Below are 24,973 nucleotides of genomic sequence, written 5' to 3'. Positions count from 1 at the left end.
GGATGTGTATTCCCTAACTCAGGGATGTGTATTGCTGTCCTTTGTTCTCAGATCAGTGATAGTTTTTTGTCAGTAATGACTTTATGCTTTTCGCCAGATGTTTTATTCCGTGAAATTAACTTCGCATGTTCATAATTGATACAATTAACTGACAGTCTGAAGATTCAATGCTATGATAAGGCAGATTCAATATACATTATCGTTTTGATAATTCGAACAAAGAACTAGAGGCTTCCAGGGAGCGTGAATCGCTTTAGCTGATAAATTTATCTAGACGATAACTGCTGACAACTTTAAAAGCTTTGGAAGGCTTTAGTGTGTTACCCGAACAAAATTAGATGTGGTCGATTGTAAAGGGTTCTTTATAATCAGCTGTCTCCTTAAGTTTCAATATTTTTCTGGTTGATTTAGAGGAGTTTATATTGTAATCTGTTGTATTTTATTGATTTGTTTGTTTGTATTGCTTTGACTCTTTTTGACGTTATTTTGCAATAAAGATTATCATATCATTGCAAAAAACTTGCAGATATGAATTAAATGTTCATTGTGAATATGGTTTAATTCGATCGGAACCAAATGTGTACCCTTAAAATACTATGCTAGCAAATTTGGGTAAAATTGGATGAGTTATAAGTGGTCATACAAGTAAATAATGAACGATGGACGCCAATTGTTGTCGTTTTAAACATGTTATATATGTATAATGTATATGTATGGATGAAACCACATACTTTATTTCATTACTTCAAAATTAATTTGTTTGATAGTTTTTCCTCCCCAATTCATAATCGTTGGTATTTTCGCCACTGTCTTTGTGTTTATTTTTTGTGCTGTATGATTTGTTTCTCCTGCAGGAATCATGGTGTGGTCCAATCAACCAATGTTTAGATCATAATGTTTGGTTCATTCGGATTAAAACCAAATATTGTCTCTAAATGAATTTAGGAAACGGATTAATATAATATAAATTGACAGCATGTTTCCATATCCTGTCAATTATGCAATTGTATAAATATGTGTATCTCACATTGTGTACTAGTAAAAGATTTAACTTGAATTCGATTTTTAAGATATAGTAACACTCAAATTGAGCAGCAACATGCGTACATGCTTCAGGAGCCTGTATTTTCAGTGGTTGTCGTTTGTTTATGTGTTACATATTTGTTTTTCGTTCATTTTTTTTACATAAATAAGGCCGTTAGTTTTCTCGTTTGAATTGTTTTACATTGTCTTATCGGGGTCCTCTATAGCTGATTGCCGTATGGGCTTTGCTCATTGTTGAAAACCGTATGGTGACCTATATGTTAATTTCTGTGTCATTTCGGTCTTTTGTGGATAGTTGTCTCATTGACAATCATACCACATCTTCTTTTTTATATTTGACCTATAATATTTTTTGCTTTTACAAATTCTGACTTGCATGGATGGAGAGCGGTCTCATTGGCTTTCATACCACATCTTCTTATATCTATGTACATGTATGTATATTGACTGTCAATGCATTTAATTATACTTGTTTACCGCTGAATAGTTTTGTGACTATATCACCATTTTTTCAGTATAAGAATTGCATTCAAATTATTCAGATGGGATGTAACGCGAAAACAATTACGGCAAATTGTGTATGTAAACTCATCATAGATACCAGTACTAAATTTAGTATATACGCCAGACGCACGTTTATGTTTGTGTTTTACGTTTGTTTGAGTCGGCGATGCGTGACGTGAGAGAACTGGTACCAATATCATTCGTCTCAACTTGGCCGATTCCGTACCCTCAGAATTAGACTGGATCTCTGTCCTTTATCTGTTTTGGCTGTGATACCCGTATGTTGCAAGGGAGAAGACCAGCCTACCTCCGAATGAGAGTAGCGGATTCTACCGAGGATTGCCGAATGGTACCAATATCTCTAGAAAACAAAACTTTTACCTAGTACCTATATGCACTTTAAAACAAATGTGAAGTAAAGATGTAAACAGCAAAGACATCAACCAAAGCAGCATGTAGACATATCCACTTGACAGCTAACATCTGGGAATAGCTATACTAACATGCATATTATGTCCCAGCTAACATAAAAATAATTTAATGCATGTATACTTCTTTTTTGCACGTTCTTATGCATAATAAATGTAATTCTATTTCACATGATGTAAACGAAATTGCATTCCTTTTTATGGGAAAAAGTATTTTGGATTTAAAAGTGATGTAGTAAAAACAAGAAACACCGATAAACCATCTATTCATCATCGATATATGATGTTGTGGAATTCCCATCGAAATTTGATCGAAAATCTAATGATAAATAAACGCCATTGGTGAATAAAAAATGCAAAACGTGAATCGAATACATCGTGCTCCCAATATTTTACAATGATTTCCATCTAGAGTGAACCCAAAACCAATACTGATTATATATAGATGTGCTTTACTGAATAGGGAACCATTAGGCCAATAGTGCAATACTACAAAATATGGGCAATAAAAACAAATTAAAGATAAGAGAAAAATAGGCCTAAAATTAAAGAATAGAGAATAATGGGATTTAATAAAATCACAGGCACTTGTCCCAGAAATTGTTTTCCCCTTTATACCTTAATTTAACTTTTTTTCTGAGACAAATGTCTGTGGCTAAAATATATAAAATGGAGAATAATGGTCAACATTTAAGAGGGAAACAGTCATAGCATAATAATAAATGAACACAGAATTAAAGGACCCCCACCCATGCTGACCATCATACTCATAAAAGGGAATTTCTTTCTCGTTTACCAATGAAAAAATCCCCAAACCAATTAATAAGTCACGAATTATTTGTCAAACAATCTTCTATTACATGTCAAAGTTTGGAAATTGTTTAAATTTCAGATGAATATAGCTTAAGTTCTATTAACAGTTACTTGTCAATAATTAATAAAGAAAACAAAATTAATGTTTGAAAAGTTACCTTAAAATGTTCACACTTAAAGTGTGTTCAAACAGTAATAGTATTATGGTTTATTTGTCCTCAATCTCTTGGGAGTAGTACGGAAAGTGGACAGTTCGGACTAGAGGTTATATTTAAATACACGGGAGTAGATTTTGGGGTGCGAAAAGCTAGCTCTTTTTGTATTGGCATTTGTTCCTTTCCTATAGATGTGCAGCCTGACAAATTATCATTCCTATATCCGGTTTAGATCTTGACATCGAAACAAAACTAACTTAGTCTGTCATATATATGTAAATGTAGGTTTAACTGGTATACTTTTTCATTGAACGTTTTTACTACAGAAGATGTGGACAATAAAATAACACGTTCGTTTTGACTTCTGAGTGATGCTTTGAATTTGCGATTTCTGTTTTTTTAATAACTGACTACGCGGTATGGGTTTTGCTCATTGTTGCAGACTGTACGGTGATCTACAGCTGTTAATTTGTGTGTCATTTTGTCTCTTGTGGAGAGTTGTCCAGCATGATGTCATATCATGAAATGGTGAACAAATATTAGTATACATTATGCTACTTCAGTACTAAAACAATATTTTGTAGACTGACCCTTGAATAAATCAAGCACCGTAACAGATTTAAACGAGATTTTAAACGCCATGGACCAAGTATATAGGGTGGATTATGAGAAACCACACATGAAATAAATATAGTCTGACATACAAAGATAGAAAATATATTGAACAACAAAAATATAGCAGGTGTTCTGTTGTCCTGTTATCAACATTACTGCACGAGTGATAAAGCAATACATATAAATTATTTATTGGTCCTCGATTATAAACGTTTGATAGTGAAGCAATACTTGAGATACTTTATGGTCTTTTTATAGAAGTTGGATACGGGAAGTGGGTACAAAATCCTCAATATAGCTGTGGAATGGTAGATGTTTTAAACGGGTCTTGAATATTGATTGTTATTGGTTGTTGAATGTCCAGTGGGACATATTTTATAATGTTTAGAACAAAAACAAATCAACAGCATGAGTTAGAATCACGGAGAGGGGGGGACAAACAATCTTTCTCAATTTACAGATCTGAAATTGTTGGGCTGATGTTAAGACGAATCATATTCGCAAAGGAGTAGGTTCAGTAATATCCCTTTTTGGCCCCAAAATATAGCAGTTTTACAAAATTGTTTAAAAAATGTAAACTTTTAGTTATTTATTGGACAGTAAAATGCTTCTGCTACATAACTTTGGGCTGTTTTTGACAATACAATGCACATATATCGAGTACTAGCACCATACAGTCATGCTAAATTACTGAAATCTTCACAATTCTAGCATTTAAGTTAAATTTAAGACGGTTTTCGTGAAAAACGAAAGTGGCCGCATTCGTGTTCATCCTTAATATTGAAATGTAAGTTGTATTTTATTGTAATACATGACATTTATAAAGGTTGAGGATGAACACGAATGCGGTCACTTTCATCTTTAACCAAAACCAACTAAAAAGTGACATTTGTCGGCATATTTGATAAATTTTTCATATTTGAGCTTGAATCGGATAGTTTTTAATGACTTAATCAGTTAAAATCTTTCACATAAACTGATTGATTCAAATGAAATAGACACTTTTAAAGTGTTTGAAAAGTTGTCAACTTGAAATCTTTTGTCAGATGAACCTGAAATTTGAGGCCAAAATCAGTACTTATCGGACAAACTCCTTTACAGATCTAACATTGTTGGGCTGATGTTTAGACGAATTATATATCTTACATTGGTGGGCTGATGTTTGACGGAATATATATCGTCCGTCTGTTCGTTCGTCCGTCCGTCTGTCCCGCTTGAGGTTAAAGTTTTTGGTCTCGGTAGTTTTTGGTGAAGTTAAAGTCCAATCGACTTCAAACTTAGTACACATGTTTCCTTTGATATGATCTTTGTAATTTTACTGTCAATTTAGGGTATATACCCCAATTTCACGGTCCACTGAACATAGAAATGATAGTGCGAGTGGGAAATTCTTGTACTGGGGACACATTCTTGTTAACACTGTTTTTGGTGCACCTACAGCTCAACTATATATACTAGTAGATACATATGGTTTCTTACGATTTCATTTATTTTTCTATTTGTGCTTTGTCTATATTTGACTCTGTGTAACAAGCGACTGTTTCATTATAGCCAAAATTCAATATACCAACTTTAATTATGAGATAAGTGCCCATCAAAAGCTCAAACTGATCAACTCACTAGAATATCAATGAAATTATATTTGCTGTCAGAGTGGTACAATTTTTTCAGTGCTATCTATTTTCGAGTGGATGATTTTGTTTTGAAAGTCACACCCTCAAACAATCTTAGCAGACTCACTTCCTTATCGTTTCCATTATAAAACTTCACTTAACTCAATTTTCAATAGAGTTTTGTGTTTAAGTCTTCCTGTAGATTTAATCCTTTTGCTTATTACTAGTTTTTACCCTAGTTTGTTTAATGCACACTTAAAGGGGTAGGGTTTCATAGAGATGCTGTATGATTGTCAATGAGACAAGCATCCGCAAAGTTTAAATGAAGTGAATTTAAGCATCTAAAGGCAACCGCAAACCTCCTCCAATGAGAAAACCCCATACCGTATAGTCGGCTATAAAAGGCCCCAACAGGAAAAATATGAAACAATTCAATTGAGAAAACTAACGGCCCAATTTATAACAAAAATTTACGAAAAATAATTATGACTGACAGTAACAAACGACAACCAATAAACAACAGGCTCCTGCATTGGAACAGACATACACAGAAGTGCTCAATCCCCCTCTAACATGGTATAGTGATTTGAACAGCATTTAATAGGGAAAAAATTTTGTTTGAAAAGATTGTGTGGAAGTGTAGTATAAAGAGTGGAAAAGTCAAAACTGTCATCCGAATCAAAAATGATCAATTTCACTATTTTCATGTTTTATTACAAATTATAATGATGAGGTCTTTGAAAGTAGTAAAAGAGCTCGTTAAAGGCACAGAAAGGAATAAGTAGTAGAACAGATACTAAAAACCGAGATGTATTGCATTTTTATGTTCTTTTGTAGTTATGTAACCAATACATAGTGTGAACCTTCAAATGTTCAGAAAAGTCCTTGGTAGTGACATGATTATTTACTATATGACTGTCTGTGGTGCGTACGGCCTTGAATGTAGTAGCATGTATAATGTCACTCTTATAAGGACTTGTTTATAACCGGTTTCAACATGTTCCTGTCTTTGAAAATGACTTATGAATTTTAATATGACAAGTCACGGCGTGCATAAGAGAAATACTTGCACTGTTGATGCAGCTATAGTTCAGCTACGTTTAGAGTTCATAGGATTTGAGATGTTTTTTGCTCCTCTGGATTGTCTACATTTGATCCCAAACATGGCATCCGCATACCAATTTCATAATTGTAATTCATAAATAATAATTGGCTGACAGAATTTGTAATATTTCTGAGACTTTCATAAACTGGGTGTAACAAACTACTCCTTCACCATAGTTCAACATGTCAATTTTCAATTGTGGGACATGTGCCCTAGGGAAGCTTGTGCTCATCATTTTACTAATTTGTCGATGAAATAATATTTCATGGTAAATATCTTTTTGCTGTTAATCCATTTATTAGAACGACTTTTTCAATGATAGATTTTTGAAAGTTATACCTTCAAACAAATTTTGACCGACTCCTCATCATTTCCATTGTACTTGACTCGTCTTAAACATAGTTTCTTGGGTCTAGACAATTTTATTTGCCCTCCCCCTTTTTCCTAAGTCCGTTATTTTTTCTCTCTATTAATTTCAATTATAATTGCGTTTTTCTGTATTATACGAATATGATCTATTACCTATATCAACAGGAATCAGTCTTGTTTGAGAAGCAAAGTCCTGGTAAGTGGGGATACTGTTTTAAACGGACCCGGCGTTACCAATTTAATTATAAATAAATATACGATTATCATACAATGCCAAAGCTAAAAAAAAATAGTTGGAAAGTCATACCTACTTCTTCCAACAGTTTCTAAGATGCCTTTATACAAAGCAAAGTCAGAGCCATCAATGGCTCAATGTAGGTTTAGGTGACCCAACTATCCAACAGAAACCAAAAAACAAAAGACATGTAGCTTCTTTGAAAGCAAATAGTATGCTGATATTTCTTGTTTTGAATAGTTCAAAATGTATTTGATATATTTGCAACTGAATAATAAGCAAGCAAATATGAATTAGCCAAAAACATGTTTTTGGACAGTTGTATTGAATAAATCTTGTTTTGTGATAGGTCCAATTCATATTCCCATTCCGGAACCTGTTTTTCAGTAGTTGGCTAGTATATAGATTATATTGTTAGACCGTCGATAATTGCTTTGCACTAGTCATTTTGGGTGCTTTGATGGCTTGCTGTTTGGTGTGAGCCAAGGCTCATTGTTGAAGGCCAGACTTTGTTACATCAGTCTCCTTTGTAAACTCATCTTCCTATTTCCTATCCCAATCAAGCAGCTGGAATCAAATTTAGCTAAAAATTGTATATCCCAAATATGATAAGCCACTGAAATTATTAAATACTTAAATGTCAAACAACCACTTAGGCTACTCAGACAGCAAGGCCACTTGATAGGTGGGGAAAACCCCAAAGGGAAAGATAAAAGACAATTATTTGATATGCATGTACTTTTGTTCTTTGTTAAAATATTTCTTACTCTTAAGGCTTCAAAAAATATTTTAAATGAATTATTAGAATTCTGATATGATACTAAAGTCTTATATCCATATTAAATGAAAAAAGAAAGAAGAAAAAAACAACAGAATTTCATGCACCACAGAGAAACATTGTACATTTTATGTCTTCAAAAAACAATTTCAAATTCCAATATAGAAACTTTGATATACTAAGTCTTATATCGATAAACATATATATTAAGAAAAAAAAGTTTTGTATAAAATAATTTCATGGATCAAAAGAAACATTGTATTCCATTGAACACAAATCAATATATGACATTTCTCTCTTTTTGTTTATTTAGATGATTTTATATGCTATACTGATCTTTTGTAAACAACTGAGGGAATACACAATATAACATGAAAGGAATTTCCTCTCAGTAATATAATCCCAATACACAATACCAAATGAAAGGATATCCCTTTTGTAAAATAACCCCAATACACATTACCAGTTGAAAGGAATGTCCTCTTGAAACATAACCCCAATACACAATAACTAAGCGAAATAAGATAAGTGGAATTCTATATGTTTAAAAGTTTAAATTTCTTTTTTTATGAAATGATTGGTAATTATAATAATGGTGTTATAAGTAAACAATAGATGTCATTGTGAATTCTAACCTTAAATACTAAAATTTAAATCTATTAGAATCATTTCTCCTGCTTTAAAACCTTTGAAACCCAGACAAAAAATATTCCTGACAAAGGAATTTTAATCCTGTACAAAAATAATCAATAAAAATATATTGCAATTTAATACATTTAATACATTGCTTTATATTTGTGGAAATAATGTCAAATTATTTGTTTTGGTTTAAAAAAAATACCAATGTTAATGATATCAAGGATTTGTATAGTTAACTATACAAATCCTTGATGATTTTGAGAATATTTTTATTTATTTTAAAACTAATTTAACATGGATATTTGAGACTTATGAGTACATATACTATATAGATTATTTAATCTTTGACTTATACAGGTCACATTACATTAAATTATTGTCAAGGGGTAATCAATTGAAACACTTAAAACATTTCAACAGTGTTTTATGTAAGATCAATGGCTATAGGGACACAATATCAAGATGATGGACAAAATAGCTAGACTTCTTGATTTAAAGGTGACACTTGATAATGTTTATAGAGAAAAAAATTAAGATGATTGAAGAAATAATTGCAATTTGTCTGTATTGATAGTATTTCGAAGTAGTTAACATTTTCCTTAAAAACAAAAAGCACAGGACAGCACTATAATAGCATAGGTGTGTACAGAAAGGACAGAAGGGGACCTCAATTTCATGGCCTAAATACCCTGCTTCAATAGGTAAAACAACAAGATTTGTAGAGACAACATAGATGCTCCTGTTTGGTGCCATGGAAAAAGCCTGAGGAAGTTCAACTTATGTGAATATGTTATTAAAGTACATTAGTAGAAATTCTGTTAATAGTAGGTCAACCTCATTTGAATTGTTTTACATTTGTGATTTCGGCGCCTTTAATAGCTGTCTATAGGCTTTGCTTATTGTTGTAGGTCATACAGTAACCTATAGCTGTTATTTCTGTGTCATTTGGTCTCTTGTGGAGAGTTGTCTCATTGGCAATCATATCACATCTTATTTTTTATACATCAAAAACAAGCTGTAATGGAAAGCTGGTGAAATTGACGAATTTTTGTTATAAAACTTGAAAGATATAGTGAATCACTGATTAAAGAACTACTGGACATGTATGACAAGTTGAACTTACAAAGACCAAAATCTACAATGTAAAACTATTTACAAGCTAAAGAAGTAAGAGAATTGAAATGTTTAAAATAATTTTCTTGAGGGGTTGTTTTGACATAAATATTTATATTTTTAGAATATTCATCTTAAAAAATACAACAATAGTTTATGTTAGTATCTTCTTTGTTGCAGGAACATACCAGTAGATATACTGTTCCCAGTTTGTTGTAACAACTGAAACATGTAAAGTTTTTATTTAGGATTGCCAGAGTTACCTCCCATTTTGACTTTTTCAATGAAGTAGCAATCAAGAATTATGTCCAACATATGTCATAAAAAAGAAATTCAAGAAGTTGTTAGATTCTTTTATTGAACAGCAATATAACTGAAATGTTCAGAACATTTTCTTGAGGGATTGATTTTTACATTAATATGTATATTTTAAGGAAATTCATCTTTAAAAAGTACTTCAACAGATTATTATTACAATTGAAACATATAAAATGAAACAGTTTTCATTTATGACTGCCAGAGTTACCATACATTTTGATTCTTTAAATGAAGTAGCATTCAAGAATTATGTGACTTTTATGTCCAAAATATGCAATAAAACAGAAATTGAAGAAGTTGTAAAAAGTAAAATCACAAAAATACTGAACTCAGAGGAAAATCAATTAGGAAACTCCATAATCACATGGCAAAATCAAATAACAAAACGCATCAAAAACGAATGGACAAGAACTGTCATATTCCTGACTTGGTACAGGCATTTTCAAATGTAGAAAATGGTGGATTAAACCTGGTTCTATAGCGCTAACCCTCTCACTTTAATAACAGTCTCCTCAAATTCCGTTATATTTACATGATGCTTTAAATAAACTACCTTTACTGAACCACAATACAACTGAAACCTTTCAAATATTTTTCTTGAAGGATTGTTTTTACATTAATATTTATATCTTAAAAAAAATAAGCTTTAAAAAATACTAATACAGTTTATGTAAACATTCAACTGAAACATGAAAATGAATAAGTTTTAACCTAGGACTGCCAGAGTTATCTCCCATATTGACTTGGTCAATGAAGTAGCAATCAAGAATAATGTCTAACATTATATATGTAATAAAAAGAAATTCAAGAAATTGTCAAATATTTTTATTGAACAGAGATATATATATATTTATGTTTACTCAAAATCCTGTGCAAATACATATCTTTTGAGAAATAAGTTAAACATTGTATAGATGCACATTTTTGCACATTTGAATCAATAATTATGTGCCATACACATGATACATACAGTAAAATATATATTATGCTCACTGGACTATATAAATACATCTAAATATGTTCTGAAGTAATAAAACATGATCATCATTAAAAGGAGCATAAATGATCATACATATAAGGTCATGAAGGTATACTGTAAATTTATAAATTATTGCGATGTTTTCATTTATATTGCAAAAAATGCAAAGGGGTTATAATCGCAATAATTTAAACTTGCATTTTAAAATATTTTGAATAAGTTTAACAGGATTTTTCTCAATATTGTAAATATTAAAATTGCATATTATTAGTCTTAAATGACAAAATCACAAAAATACCTCTTTTTACATATATTTCATGTCTTAACCCATGTCAGAGAGTAATGCAAAACCAGCCACAAAATTTCAAGCATGAGATTCCAATTAAAAAATACTAAATTCAATGCGTAAAACAACCTCATAACAAATCGAGTAAAAAACAAAAATTTCACATTTCAAGGTTTGGCCCCCATCTTATATATATATATAAAAACAAGAATGTGTCTACAGTACACGGATGCACCTCTTGCACTATCATTTTCTATGTTTACTGGACCTTGAAATTAGAATAAATTCTCTAATTTGGCATTAAAATTAGAATGATTTTATCAAAAGGAACATGTATACTAAGTTTCAAGTTGATTGGACTTCAACTTCATCAAAAACCACCTTGACCAAAAACTTTAACCTGAAGTGTAACAGACGGACGAACGGACGCACAGACCAAAAAACATAATGCCCCTCTACTATCGTAGGTGGGGCATAAGGGGCATAAAAAGCATTAAACTGAAATATCATTATAAGTTCTGTATACTGTAAATTCAGAAATTATTGCGTGCATTTATTATTGCGATTTTGTCAGTTTAGACTTAAATGCGATTTTAATTTTTACGATTTTGAGAAAAATCCTGTTAAATTCAAATAAAATATTTCAGAATGCGAGTTTAAATTATTGCGTTTACAACTCTGTCGCATTTTTCGCAATAATAAAAACCTCGCAATAATTTCTGAATTTACAGTATTATTTCAAGTATAAATATTCCTTATGAACTTCTAGTTTGAAACAAGTTAGGTAATATTATATTATCATTATCCATACTTACTTTCATGTAACATGTGTACAGTAATGGCAAAAACAATTAGGATAAAATTTAATGACTAGAATGAGAGTTTACTCATGAACAATGTTTAACCGTAGTAAATATGCAAAATGCTATTTTTTAATCTTAATTTTGTTATTGTTTATTCAAGTGAAACGAGAAATAACAATTTTTTTGTACAGCAATCCAGTCAATGGAAATTGAACACTTTTATCAACGAAATATTGAAAGTGATAAAAGTTGTGTGTCCATGCCTTGCTGATAGTGTTGCTTGTAATTTGAACAGATCAAATGTCTATCGAAATGACTATTAACATTTACAGCCATGGAGAAAACAAGATGACAGGAATTTGACCAGTGAACACGTTGGTAGAGTTTGTACTTCTATTTGGTGCGGAGATAAACTCAAATGTAACGTTACCACATACAACTTTCTTCCTTCCACGCTCACCATAAAAACTCTTTGGTCCAATCATTTTCACAACAATTGTATAATACGAGCATGAAAGGATTTTCAATGGCTGATCAAATAAAACAGGAAACAGAAATCTTCCTTCAACCGTACTTTCAATAGTATCTTCTGTACGATGTACACATGTAAGCTGATTATCACTTTCATCATAGAGTTCTAGTCTGATATCATAGGGGGCGCCAGTAAGTCCTGATCGGTACATGCAGACTCCATGCATCAATATTGGTACACTACAACTGAATGAAACAGCATCCTTTTTACCCTTTTGAACCCAATCACTACTATCAACCATACCTTTAAACCTCTTACAATGTAGACTTGTCTTCTTACTTCTATACCGTGAAATAAATGGAGTTACTGCCCCTGATCTGCTCTGACACAAGTATTTGTATAAGTTGAGTTTTTCTTCAGGTGATAATATTTGTTTCTCTGAAACATGATCAGCGAAATACGATAAGGGCATCAACGGAAATCTTACTTGGTACAAAATGTTACTAAGTACCTCCCGTTGGTTTTGATCGTTTACTTCCATCTTTTTCTTTATACATTGTATTTCTGACCATGATACAACACATTCATAAACAAGTTTTTCATCGGCATTCAGTGCATCAGAAGCAATGATATCTTGCATACATTTCTCACATAGATCTTTAACGCAGCTCATTTCTAATATTTCTTCACCGTTTTTCCATATAAACTTCAGACATTCTTCGTATAAATCTTTCTCATCAAATGCATGGGATTGTTCTAAAATTAGGCATGCATTGTCGAAATTAATGTTGTCTTTGAGGAATTGTTTACACACATCTTCAAGGCTATAAATAGAATATTTCTTGGCCGCATATAACAATGCCATCACAGAATCACTATCAACAACAGAATCATCATCACAATACAGATAGCTGAAATATAAAAATTCATAATGAAAATTCAGAAATGTTTGCTAGTCTTGCATGCATTAATAATGGTGATTGTGAAAAATAAACAAAATTGCAAGATAACTAAATATTAAATTAAGAAAATGCTGCATACAAATCATGTTATTGAAATTTAAAACGTGAGCTTTATTTCTTCAAAAACCTTACCAGTCACAATTTTCCGAACATATATAAAACAATGTAAATATCTTATTTAAGTAAAGTTAAGAAGCATAATTCTTTCTAAATGTTAAACTGGAAATCAAGTTGCCTTCTAATACAACAACGATCACATCAACAATAGTCAAACATAATGTCTATTGAAAGTTTTGCCATACAATAAAGGGGTACATGTACTTACTAAAACCCATCTGAGAATGCAGAGAATACTTTTTAAATCTATATATTGTATTGGTTTCTGGAAATTAGTTTATCATTTACTCATAGGCCTAAATACATATATATATATATATATAAAGATGACTAATAAAATCTGGTGGAAAAAAAAGTACACATTCATGTCAAAACTTAAAAAAAAAAAAAGAAATGAGGATATGCATGAGTTTTATTTGTTTGTTTCCATTACTCACCTTAATAAAGATTGAAATATATCTGGTTCAATATCTGGTACACTAATAACATCAGAGCTCTCTGCTACTGGTCCACAAAACATTGCATAAAACACTGGTGACCTGCTTATTAATACATATTTATGAGCCACAACCTCTTGACTTTCAGAACCTAGTGTGAAGGTTATATCACAAGCTACTTTGTTCTGCAACATAAAGCTGTTACAAGAAGTGACGGTTGATCTGGTTCTCCATATGTTTGAATCCAACAGAGGACACTGCTGCTGGTTTTCTTCATCAACCTCCATGATTATATTTATCTTTTTCCTGAAATAAAGGTTAAAATTTTGATATTTCTTTAATTTGAAATGGAGCTTATTTGATATGTACGACTGACTAATGCACCTTTAGTTTACACTGGTACAATTTAAAACCAGATTGCTGCCAAAATCTTAAGTTAAAAAGGAAGGATGTGTTAAAAAGGGCCTGCTGCACTGGGTGGGCTCCCCTTATGATACAGGGTCATGACTTCATGTGTAAAATAATTAGAAAATCATTTTTAAGTCTTAAGCATTTTGTGAAGGTCACCATTGAATTCAATGACAGGACTAGGGTGCATTTAAAAAATATCCAATTGGAGGCTCTTAAACAGAAATTTTGAAATATCAATTTTGTTCTCAATATAAAACAAAGCAATCAATTTTACCATAGGTATAGTATTTCAAAATATGGAGATGCAAATATACAACATCAAAACTTATTAGAAGGCCCTAGCTCTTAAGGTTTTTTATGACTATGAAAGCCATCTTGCACATAAAACCCCCATGGACATTTTAAAATGTTGGCAGGTATGAATTTCATTCAAACCAAAGAACTAAATAGTCTAACAATACAATGAGCCATGTCAGCATTACATTAAAACTTCTACTGTGTCCATCTTAATCATGCCTTTATTTGTATGTTCTCTTTTCAATTGGGTGTTCTTTTTGAATATTTTCAAATTCAAAATCAATATTTATACTAAAAATTGAAAATGTATAATACTCAATTAAAAAAACAAATTAGCAGCAATACTCTATTTAAAATGACATTTCATACCTTTAACCATAAGCATGAAAAGTGACAGCATCCACATTAATCAATATAAAAGATAATTACCATAATCATGATGATAACAATTACTCTTATAATTTTATCTCTTTATAAAATTTTCACACCTTTAATACCAATTCTGAATTAAAGTCTCTCATACGAGTCATAATAATTTCAGTATTTTCACAAATAGATAAATTGATCACAAATATTTTGGCACCAAATGTCACTGAATAAGATATCACATTAAAATATAAAACCAGATAAGCCTGATGATAGAATGATAGATGAACAAAGTAATTAAGTAAATAACTAATAAATTAAGATAAAATACTTGAGAATGATGGATATTCAGCATAATTTTTATTAGATTTATGAGAGGTTTAGACTATGTGTTAGCCCAGTCTAAATACCATTATAGTCTTCGTTCACCTAAATTAAACCTGGAAAGTCATGGCTTTAAGGGCATACGATACAGCTGTGATCTATATTTAAATTTTGCTGATAATTTGCATGTACTAGGCTATTTTTTGCCTGATTAAATCAAATGTTTAATAAAAAATAGCAGAACACACCTGCGAAATAGCGGGCATTTAAAGCTTGGTTGAAAGTATGTTTTAAATTGCTGTATGATGAATTATTGTACAAGATTGTATGTCTGGAGAATTTTAGAAAAGGTATCAAAAGTCATAGGTACTTTTAGACAAGACAATTATTTCAAGTACTCTTCTTTTTTCAAAGACCTTTATTTTTTTGTTTTCTGTTAAATTCCATGATTTTTGTGTTTCTGTATACTATGAACATACTTATATTATAAATAAAGTATATTTGTTATTTATCAATTTTATCAAGTTTTTTCTACACGGCAATCATTGTTATATTTTATAGAGAATGACACTCTACATTTTAAAGGAGTAAAATCAAACAATGAAATATCAGCCGCTGAACACAATATGAAGCTTTCTCGCTTGGCCATGACACTCACTCACCAAAAAAGTTCTTATTGAGGCTCAGACGCTCTAGAATTACATAGATGTATATATGTCAGGAAAAATCTTTGATGAACTGTGAACATGTTCATGATGATGTACTGATGAAATTTGAACAGATATTTAAAGTAAAAATATTAGACTGTGCAGGTGATATAAATATATTCTTTGCATGAAATGACTGCATATGACACTTCATGAGTATTTTGAGGGAACTGACATGTCATTGATTATACCAGAGACATATTTGTGTATATATGTCTCTGATTATACCTAAAGAAATCCACTTCCCTTGTTTGTAGTAGATCTTTGACAGCTGAAACATGTGTAATCCAGATACGTGTCTAAAACTAGATTTTTTTATTTTCATCTGTTCTGCGTTTGAAATCAAGTGAAAGTGTAAAATGATAAAAAGTTGAAAATTAACATTGAACAATTATTTTCTGCGAAAATTGAAATCGCTTTTATGCCATGAATCTATCTTAATACAACATATGTGTAGCATCACTTGAGATCACTTGAGTATGGCTAAAACTAAAACAACAAAAAGGAAAAATACAGAAGAAGCGAATGACAAAAAAACTGCAAAAAAATTAAAAACTAACCAGAATTCTAGCAAAAATAAGTCTTTGCAAACTTCAATACACAAATTTACTGTTCCAGCATCTGAAGTAAAAAGAAAGAGTCTTATTAGCTCCAAAAAGTTTGAAACATTAGGTAACACATAGAAGTGACACTTCTGTAACTTTGTTTGGTGATATTGTAACCACAGAGTGTAATGGTGAGGCATACATATATACCTGTAAATGACGTCATATTCAATATAAACATGATGACAGGTATCAAATCATATCAAACAAATAATATGAGGCAGGAATTACCTGTGAATGGGGACGAAACTATGATTTTTTTTTTTAATAAATCAACAATGTTAAAAAGAGAAACGGAAATACTGTAATGTTTCCGATTTTGGTTCTGTTGTTAGGGATTTTAGTTGTGACGTTATTTAAGTTATGACGTCATATTCAATGTAAACAAAGAAACGCTGTTATTAGGTAACGTTTTTTTAATAACAAACATTTGTTTTTAAATGAATTATATTAGTTCCTTATTAGACTGACAAATATACATTTTATTCAAAGTCTCATGTAAACAAGACCGGAAACCGAAGTAGATTTCTGCGCCGATCTGGAAATTCAAAACATGACAAAAACAATTATTGAACGATTTTGAGTTCATAAGTACAATGAAAAATTCGGGAAATTTTTTCAATTTAAAAAAAAAAAATATTGAATTTTCTACTGTAATAGGGGACTTCTTCGTCCCCATATTAAAGATTAATTTGGTGTTGAGTTTGAATCCGATATTTAACTAGACTGATAAACATTGATAAATATATAATTTATTCAAAGTCTCATGCAAACAAGACCGGGAAAAGGGAGTAGATTTCTGCGCAAATGCAGGGATTTAAAAAAAGTCAGATAAAAAAGTTCAAGAAATTTTTCCCGATATTTTTTCTACCGTAATTGGTGGACTTTGTCCCCTTATAAAGGCACAGATACCTGAGTAGACTAATTTATTAGAGTCAAGAAATTGTATCTAAAAGAATTCAAAAAATCATAAAAAACGCTTTTTCAATATGTATGTATTGATACATGTAGGTTTCTAACAACACTAGTTGAGAAAGGAGTTATTTCCCTTTTACAGCCATGTTTGAGGTCTATATGTTTTAAATTTTTAGAAGTTAAAAACTATGTGTCACAATACAGCCTTCATCAATAAGCAATACCTAACCGCTTGATTTTTGTATTTAATATAGACAATAAATGAAATACAAATTTGATATAAAACAGCATCAAAGTACAACCACTGAATTACAGTTACAGCCTTACAGGGGGTGTTTAAGCATGTTTGCTGGTGCCAAACCCTCACCTTAACCTGGGAACATGATGGTACAGTACAACATTAGAACATAATTTAAAAATCAGTTGAAAAGGCATTCTCTTGTTAGATTAATACAAAGATAAAATATCTTATTCTTAACAAAAACACAATAGACACATGAACAGGGTTCAGATCTGAGAGTACTCTTAGTTACTGAAATTGTAGTTTAAAGCATAAATACATTATTTAATAAAAAAATCATGTATCCATAGACTAAGTGTTTCAATTACATTCTGCACATTTTTTTCAGTAAAGAAAAAGACATTTACTGGGAAGCAAACCAAGAACTGGAAAGTAATCCATCAGTCAACACAAGAATATATCGGTGAATGTTTAGAAACAGGTGTAAGGTTAGTTATAAATCACCATTCACCATTATTTCATAAAAAGATACTGTAAATTCACAAATTGTTGCAAGGTTTTGATTATTGCGAAAAATGCAAGAGAGTTCTAAACGCAATGACTTTAACTTGCATTTTAAAATATTTTATATGAATTAAAAAGGAATACTGGATTTTTCTCAAAATTTTAAAAAACAAAATCGCATTTTAATAAGTCTAAAATGATAAAATCGTAATATTAAATGCACGCAAAAATTACTGAATTAACAGTAGTTTAATGCCATTATTTCATATCATGATCATTGAACAGATATTTTAAATGAATGGCGCTATTATATAAAATGATGTGTAATGTTACCATTGTAGTTTAACATCACATTCATTAAATCAGATGTATGGTTTAACAATCAGCAAAATTCATACAGTATAGTAAGCAGCAAGCTTTGGTATGCCTGATGACCAGTACAAAAAAAAAGACTATTTATAAAAGACTGGTAGCTGTCTACAATTAATAAAAGTTCTTTTTAAAAGAACTTTTATTAATTGTAGACAGCTACCAAAAAAAATCCATCTTCATTACAAACTTCTTGCTTGGTACAGGCACATAATTTGATAAAGAACAGTAATTAAAACACAAAAATATACTTATTTTGCTGATCATTTCACATGTTATCATGGTTATAAATGTGTACTATTTCCTGTTTTTTGTACAAACTATTACCATGATTTTTAGAATATGTTTAGCACCAACTATCTTATTGATGTATTATGTAAGGAGGTCTCATTGGGGGGTTCCTATCCCGGATCCCGCTTACTGTTTTGTCAGATTCCTGTTTCCCCGTTACACTATGTACGTAAGCAATTCTCATTTTTTTGTCATTTCCCAGGTCCCGCTAGACCTTATTTCCCGTCACAATAATTTGACTTTCAAGTGTCACGCTTACAAAAAAACGGCGATCCCGCGTCACGCTTAGACCCCATTGAGACCCACATGTAACAGGTGTGTGACATTATGAAGGTATTAAACTTTCCATAGGCAATTTGGCACTATATTTTTTTCAAATTACAACTTCATACAAGCCAATACTTATAGATTATCGTTGATCATCTCAACAAGATTGATTTTCCCGCTTGAGCCGGGACGGAGAAAGCGAGAAAAGCAATCGAGTTGAGATGACTAATGATAATCTGTTTATTGCTATTTTACCTGTCAATTTCATTAGCAACGCCATGTGCGGCCTTAGTTTCTAGTGACAATTTTCCATCTCAAGCAACAAGCATGATATGAAAATTATCACAAAAAAAAAATCAAAGGAAAAATGCACAAAATAGCGATAATCTTCTGTCTCGATGATTATGCAAACTATCATTGCAGTCTTGTATAGCACACTAAACATACACATTGTGCCACAGGTAACATCAACTAAAATGATAGATACACAATTTTTTATTTTATTTTTAGAATCATATTGTCTAAAGCAACAAATGAAGGCCATGATGTGGACGACCTACAGGATAAATTGTCTGAAACAGTAAAAGGGTTGGTACTACGGAAGTTTTGACAAACTTTATTCACCCACAATTTGTAACATATATGTTTGTGTCTATTCCTTAGACTTATTCATATAGATCAATGCTTTTTTATGATACATATACAAATATTAAGTAGATGCTCTTTGTTTGTCTGTGCATCTCTACATGATTTTAAAAATGTTGACCTTTATGGAATTATGGGAAGTCAACCATCATACTTCAGAGAACTTTTAAAAGCTGTAATACCTTTTTGCAAGTTTTTCTGCTCATCCATATTTATGATTTATGATTTAATGCCATCTACAATATTCCATTCTATTCTTGAATCAATTTCAATATGCATAGGATGGGTGTATCTAGATCTGGTTCATACTGTTTATCATACTTGTCGGGTCCCTATCACAAAATCAAGAATTATTAACAACACTTGCTTTGTGTTGTTGGTCACAACCTATATTCACACTTCATCCCGAATATACTTATAATATTTTCCATTGACGGTTAAACAACAATAGCCTATTAAAAAATCAATCAAATTTATTACTTAACTTTTAATCAGATTTGTCTAAACTGAATATTAATTTTCTTTGGAAAAACACTAATTGTCTCCCTTCATTTCTCATTTCTCTTCCTTTAAATTGAATACATTATGTAGATCAAGACATGATGGGCTAATATTTTAAGTCACTGATTTCTTTTTTCAGTATTAAAGATCAGTTGAAAAAACTAAGAGCACCAGTGAAAAGTTATGGAGACATCAAGAAAATTACACAGATACAGGTAAAAACTACACTTCAGAAGTAAATCAGAACGTCAAATATGGCAATCAAGCTGACGATCAAACACACCTGTCAAATCAGATCAAAATTCATACTGTTGACTTGCAAACTAACCATCATATTATATCTCATTCTTCTTGAAAGAATTATTTAATGAAAATTATCCAGTTTTCAATTTTATTCATTAATGATAGAATCTTTTATCATACTAAGAAAGAGTACTTTTATATGACATATTACTCTTTCTGAAAAATATTGTAGAGATTAGCTGCAGGAGAATCGCAGAATGTTGCTAACCATGAAGAAATTCTAGAAGAAGTTGTAAGAGAGGAAGAAAAGTAAGATTTGTTTATCAAAAGCATTTAGGGAATGTGATGAACAAAACAGGGATTGTCAAAATTTATGTTACAATAATATTCTAAAGAACATTATCATTTATTTAGAAAACAAGACAGTCTGGACTACTCTGTCACAAATTTCTTTCTTTTCTCTTATTACATTTGGTACAATTGAGCAAAACAAATATGTTCACAGTCTTACATGCCTCCACATTTTAATCCTTATACTAGCCATATAAATTATTTTTATGATTAACGAAACTATTGAATTCTGTATGCTCCCCTTTTTAATTGGTTTCATATAGAAATTCCTTTAACTAGTCAATGAAATGTTGATTCTCAGTAATTTGTTATGTGTAATTATATCCCCTTGGATTAACAACTATTTGTAATGTGTAATTACTTAAGGTATGATTGTAATATTTTTTCTGTCTATGAAGAAATAACATAAAAAATGTGGTGCACATTGAATAACGGTTAACCTGTAAATAGGCAGAAAAAGGGGATAAATCATTACAAAATGTTGATAACATTACGGTCGCATGACAAAATTATGACTATGGGCTGATAAACAAAACAACGTCAGCCAAACAGAAGACGTGTTACATCCAATTTAAATTATTTGCCTATGAATTAACAGAACTATTTGTAAGAAAGTTATCTCCCCTGGTGTAATTAAAAATTCTTTTATTAATCATTAACACAACTGGGGTAAGATGGGGCAGACCATGCTACCCCCATTATATGTTTATTTTTTCTGAGAACTAACTATTGGCTAGGAAGACTCTAATAGTTGACATTGAAAAAATAAGTAGAGGTGGTATGATTGACAATTATCCATTAGAGCTTTAATGAGGTGGATATAAGCACTTATAGGTTACTGTATAACCTTCAATGAAGAGAAAGACCCTCACCCTATGTTAGTTATAAATGGCCCTGACATGAATATAGTGAAATAATGTGAAAACTAAAGGCCTAAATTATTACAAAACATTTTATAAAAAAACAAATATGACAGACATAAACCAACCACAACAAATGAACTTTAGGCCCCTGACTTGGAACAGGCATATTAAGAATGTTGCAGGGTTTAACATGTTTCTGAGCGCGGAACCATCCCCAAACCTTTGACAATAGTGTTACAACACCTCATATCTTATCCTTGAAAGAAAATAGTGATATGTTTTAGATGCCTCCCAAAATGGCTGGTGATTCAAATAATTATGTTGTTCTATGGACTTAGGCTTCTATTTTTCCTATGTATTTTATTTTTTCTAACAGTACAGTACAGCAGTATGAAATGGAACTGAACAGATTACAGGCAAACAGTAATGAACAGATAGAAGTATGCTAATATATCTAAACTTTTTTCATGTTTGAAGTGCAGAAAGAGTTATTTCCCTTTATTGATGATTCTTTTCATAAACTGATATTACTGTAGATGACATAATATTTGTTTCCTGAGCCTTGAGTTTATCAACACCTTGAATTTAATGATATTTAATGAAACCAGGTGCTCCGCAGGGCGCAGCTTTATACAACCCCAGTGGTCAAACCTTGAACAGTTGGGGCAAATTTGGTCACAATATTCAAGCTTGATACTGTCTGAATTTTGATTGTGATCAAATTTTTGACTTAATATTGGTTTTTGCCACAACATTAATGTGGTCAAAGATCTAACACATCTATTGCACAATACTGTGCAACTGAATATTTCTTCTTGAAACTTTTCAAAATTCGAAATTTGAAAAATGTTGAAAAAAAAAAATCCCTTAAAAAAATGGTAAACAACCCCTCCCCCCCCAATTTATTAATCCCAGCTCCCCCTTTCTTATATGGTACATATTGTGGTATAATTTCAGAGAAATCCATGCAATTACACACCATTTATTGTCTGGAAACTAGAAAAATGCTTGTGTTGGCCCCTTTTTGACCCTTAATTCCTAAACTTTGGCCCCATAACCCATTAAATGAATCCAAACCTTCTACTTGTGATTTTAAACACTGTGGTATAATTTCAGAGCAATTGAAATACTTGTAAACAAGTTATTATCCTGAAACTAGAAAAATGCTTGTTTTGGGCCCCTAATTCCTAAACGGGTGGGACCATCATCCCCAAAATCAATCCCAAGCTTCCTTTTGTGGTATTGAACCTTCTGAAAAAATTTCATTAAGATCTATTCACTTAAACTAAAGTTATTATCCGGAAAGTGTCTTAGGACGACGCAGACGACGTAGACGACGACATCATACCATTATACGATCCCAAAAAATGTTTTGGGGTCGTATAAAAATGTACTATTATGTTTTATGCTGCGTCTTAAAAATTAGCATATGTATCCTATTCTGGAAATAAAAATATTCTGAATATCTTGAGACCCTTCAAATGTACCAGTATACAAAAGCTAGAACAAAAATTTTGGAAGCAAACAAAATTATAAATTCATACTAGAATACTTTTCTAACATACAATATTTTATTTTATTTAGAAGCAGAATATTTGTTACATAGGTGTTACCTCTTTGTTTTTAATTAAGATCCTTCCTCAAAAGAATCTTCTACAAAGGACTACTTTTGGGTGTAACCTTTTGAATTTAATCAGGGCCCATTTAAACAGAATATGTGTTGTATAATTTTACTATTAGAATATTTATCGGAAATTTTTCTTTCCAGCTCCATCCATTTCTGTGTAACTTCAAAGAAGAATTACACATACCACCAGTATCCTATAGGTAGTGAATCATCATCATCAGCAAAGAGGAAGGATGTGTGTGCAATAACAAGCTTTAAACATTGTCAGAGTAAGATGATCGATAGATTGGTTGATGCAGACCCAAAGATGACTATTTTTTCATGTAATATCAGATGGGAAATTAAAAAAAAACCAATATTATATTTTTCTCTTTTGTCTCATAATTGACCAGCCTGATTGTGTTTAGACAAGGGTATTTTCTTGCAGTGTCTGTGTCTATAATATAATTGTAAAATTACATGAATCAGCAGCCATAAAATAAGTGATACTAGTTGGTCACTTGATTTTACCTTTAGTTTATGATATGACTGGATTCTTGTTGCTGAATCTATTATGATTATAGTGACCTTTTCTTTGTCTTCATCTTTTTATACCCCAGCTATGAAAAAGGGGGGGGGGATACTGTTTTACCTCTGTCTGTCCATCCATCAGTCAGTCTGTCCCATGAATATTTTTCATCACATTTTTTCTCAGGAACTAGAATACGAGGATTTCTAAAATTTGGTTTCAGGGTTTATATAAGTCAGCTATACCGTATGATGTGTTTTCAGATTCATCACTCCACAACTTCCTGTCTACCAAACACTTGTACGATTTTATACATGATAGCCAAGTTGAAAATTTTCATCACATAAAAGGATTATTGAAATTTGATTTCAGGATTTCTACAAGTCAGCTATACCACGTGATGTGTTTACAGATTTATCACACAACAACTTCCTGTTTACCGAATACTTGCATATTTTACACTTAAAATTATCCACTTGGGGCGGGGGTATCATGAGCAGTAGCCCGCAGTTTCACTTGTTGTCATAGTGTTCTCTCTCCTTTTACTTATGGTACCAATAAAAATGGTAAAATATTATATACAATGATAAAAATTACATGTAAGGATTTTAAACCTAAAAGCAAGAGTTATCTTAGTTCTGGTACTTATATATTGTTTAAAATCTTACTTCCTTTTTTGTTAGTTTTTGTCAGGCCTGCAACTTTTGCAGAGCTCGACATAGGAATAGTGATCCGGTGGCTACGATGGCGGCGGCGTTAGCAAACTTTTTAAAAGCTTTATATTTTAGAAGTTGGAAGACCTGGATGCTTCATACTTTGTATATAGATGCCTCATGTTACGAAGTTTCCGTCAGTTACATGTCAAATGTCCTTGACCTCATTTTCATGGTTCAGTGACCACTTGAAAAAAAGTTCAGATTTTTTGTAATGTTGAATTCTCTCTTATTATAAGTAATAGGATAATTATATTTGGTATGTGTGTACCTTGCAAGGTCCTCATGTCTGTCAGACAGTTTTCACTTGACCTCAACCTCATTTCATGGATCAGTGAACAAGGTTAAGTTTTGGAGGTCAAGTCCTTATCTCAGATACTATAAGCAAAAGGGCTAGTATATTCGGTGTATGGAAGGACTGTAAAGTGTACATGTCCAAC

General features: G+C 31.4%; 2 protein-coding genes across 4 annotated transcripts; one reads left to right on the top strand and one right to left on the bottom strand.

Moving 5' to 3' along the window:
* Positions 1–10,973: 10,973 nt before the first annotated feature.
* LOC134699251 (BTB/POZ domain-containing protein 6-like) lies at positions 10,974–16,269 on the bottom strand. 3 transcript variants are annotated; one of them, XM_063560862.1, is made up of 3 exons: positions 16,119–16,269; positions 13,786–14,091; positions 10,974–13,180 (listed from the first exon to the last, which is right to left on the bottom strand). In XM_063560862.1, exons 2-3 carry the CDS (start codon positions 14,070–14,072, stop codon positions 12,124–12,126), a joined length of 1,344 nt encoding a protein of 447 aa, XP_063416932.1. In that variant the 5' UTR covers positions 14,073–14,091; positions 16,119–16,269; the 3' UTR covers positions 10,974–12,123. The 3 variants fall into 3 exon arrangements, with proteins under 3 accessions (XP_063416932.1, XP_063416933.1, XP_063416931.1); XM_063560863.1 differs by lacking the exon at positions 16,119–16,269 and adding an exon at positions 15,846–16,067; XM_063560861.1 differs by lacking the exon at positions 16,119–16,269 and adding an exon at positions 14,679–14,846.
* On the top strand, positions 16,257–23,673 carry LOC134699253 (uncharacterized). Its single transcript, XM_063560864.1, has 7 exons — positions 16,257–16,562; positions 18,040–18,139; positions 19,593–19,670; positions 20,368–20,443; positions 20,704–20,780; positions 22,062–22,125; positions 23,454–23,673. The coding sequence occupies exons 1-7, from the start codon at positions 16,370–16,372 to the stop codon at positions 23,514–23,516; spliced, it is 651 nt and encodes a 216-aa protein (XP_063416934.1). The 5' UTR covers positions 16,257–16,369; the 3' UTR covers positions 23,517–23,673.
* The last annotated feature ends 1,300 nt before the right edge of the window (positions 23,674–24,973 follow it).

The sequence above is a fragment of the Mytilus trossulus genome, unplaced genomic scaffold (genome assembly GCF_036588685.1).
Source record: "Mytilus trossulus isolate FHL-02 unplaced genomic scaffold, PNRI_Mtr1.1.1.hap1 h1tg000050l__unscaffolded, whole genome shotgun sequence".
NCBI classification, from domain to species: Eukaryota; Metazoa; Mollusca; class Bivalvia; order Mytilida; family Mytilidae; genus Mytilus; species Mytilus trossulus.
Note: the sequence above shows the minus strand (reverse complement) of the source record. Positions and strands in the feature narration are given on the sequence as shown.

Excerpts from the sequence above, each read along its gene's own strand:
- LOC134699253 (XM_063560864.1), top strand. The coding sequence starts at position 16,370 with ATGGCTAAAACTAAAACAACAAAAAGGAAAAATACAGAAGAAGCGAAT. Across the intron at positions 19,671-20,367 it reads TTGTCTGAAACAGTAAAAGG|TATTAAAGATCAGTTGAAAA; the intron begins GTTGGTACTACG and ends TTCTTTTTTCAG. Across the intron at positions 20,781-22,061 it reads GTTGTAAGAGAGGAAGAAAA|TACAGTACAGCAGTATGAAA; the intron begins GTAAGATTTGTT and ends TTTTTCTAACAG.
- LOC134699251 (XM_063560861.1), bottom strand. The coding sequence starts at position 14,710 with ATGATTAAGATGGACACAGTAGAAGTTTTAAT. Across the intron at positions 14,092-14,678 it reads GACACAGTAGAAGTTTTAAT|GAAAAAGATAAATATAATCA; the intron begins GTAATGCTGACA and ends CCTTTATTTCAG. Across the intron at positions 13,181-13,785 it reads ATATTTCAATCTTTATTAAG|CTATCTGTATTGTGATGATG; the intron begins GTGAGTAATGGA and ends TTTATATTTCAG.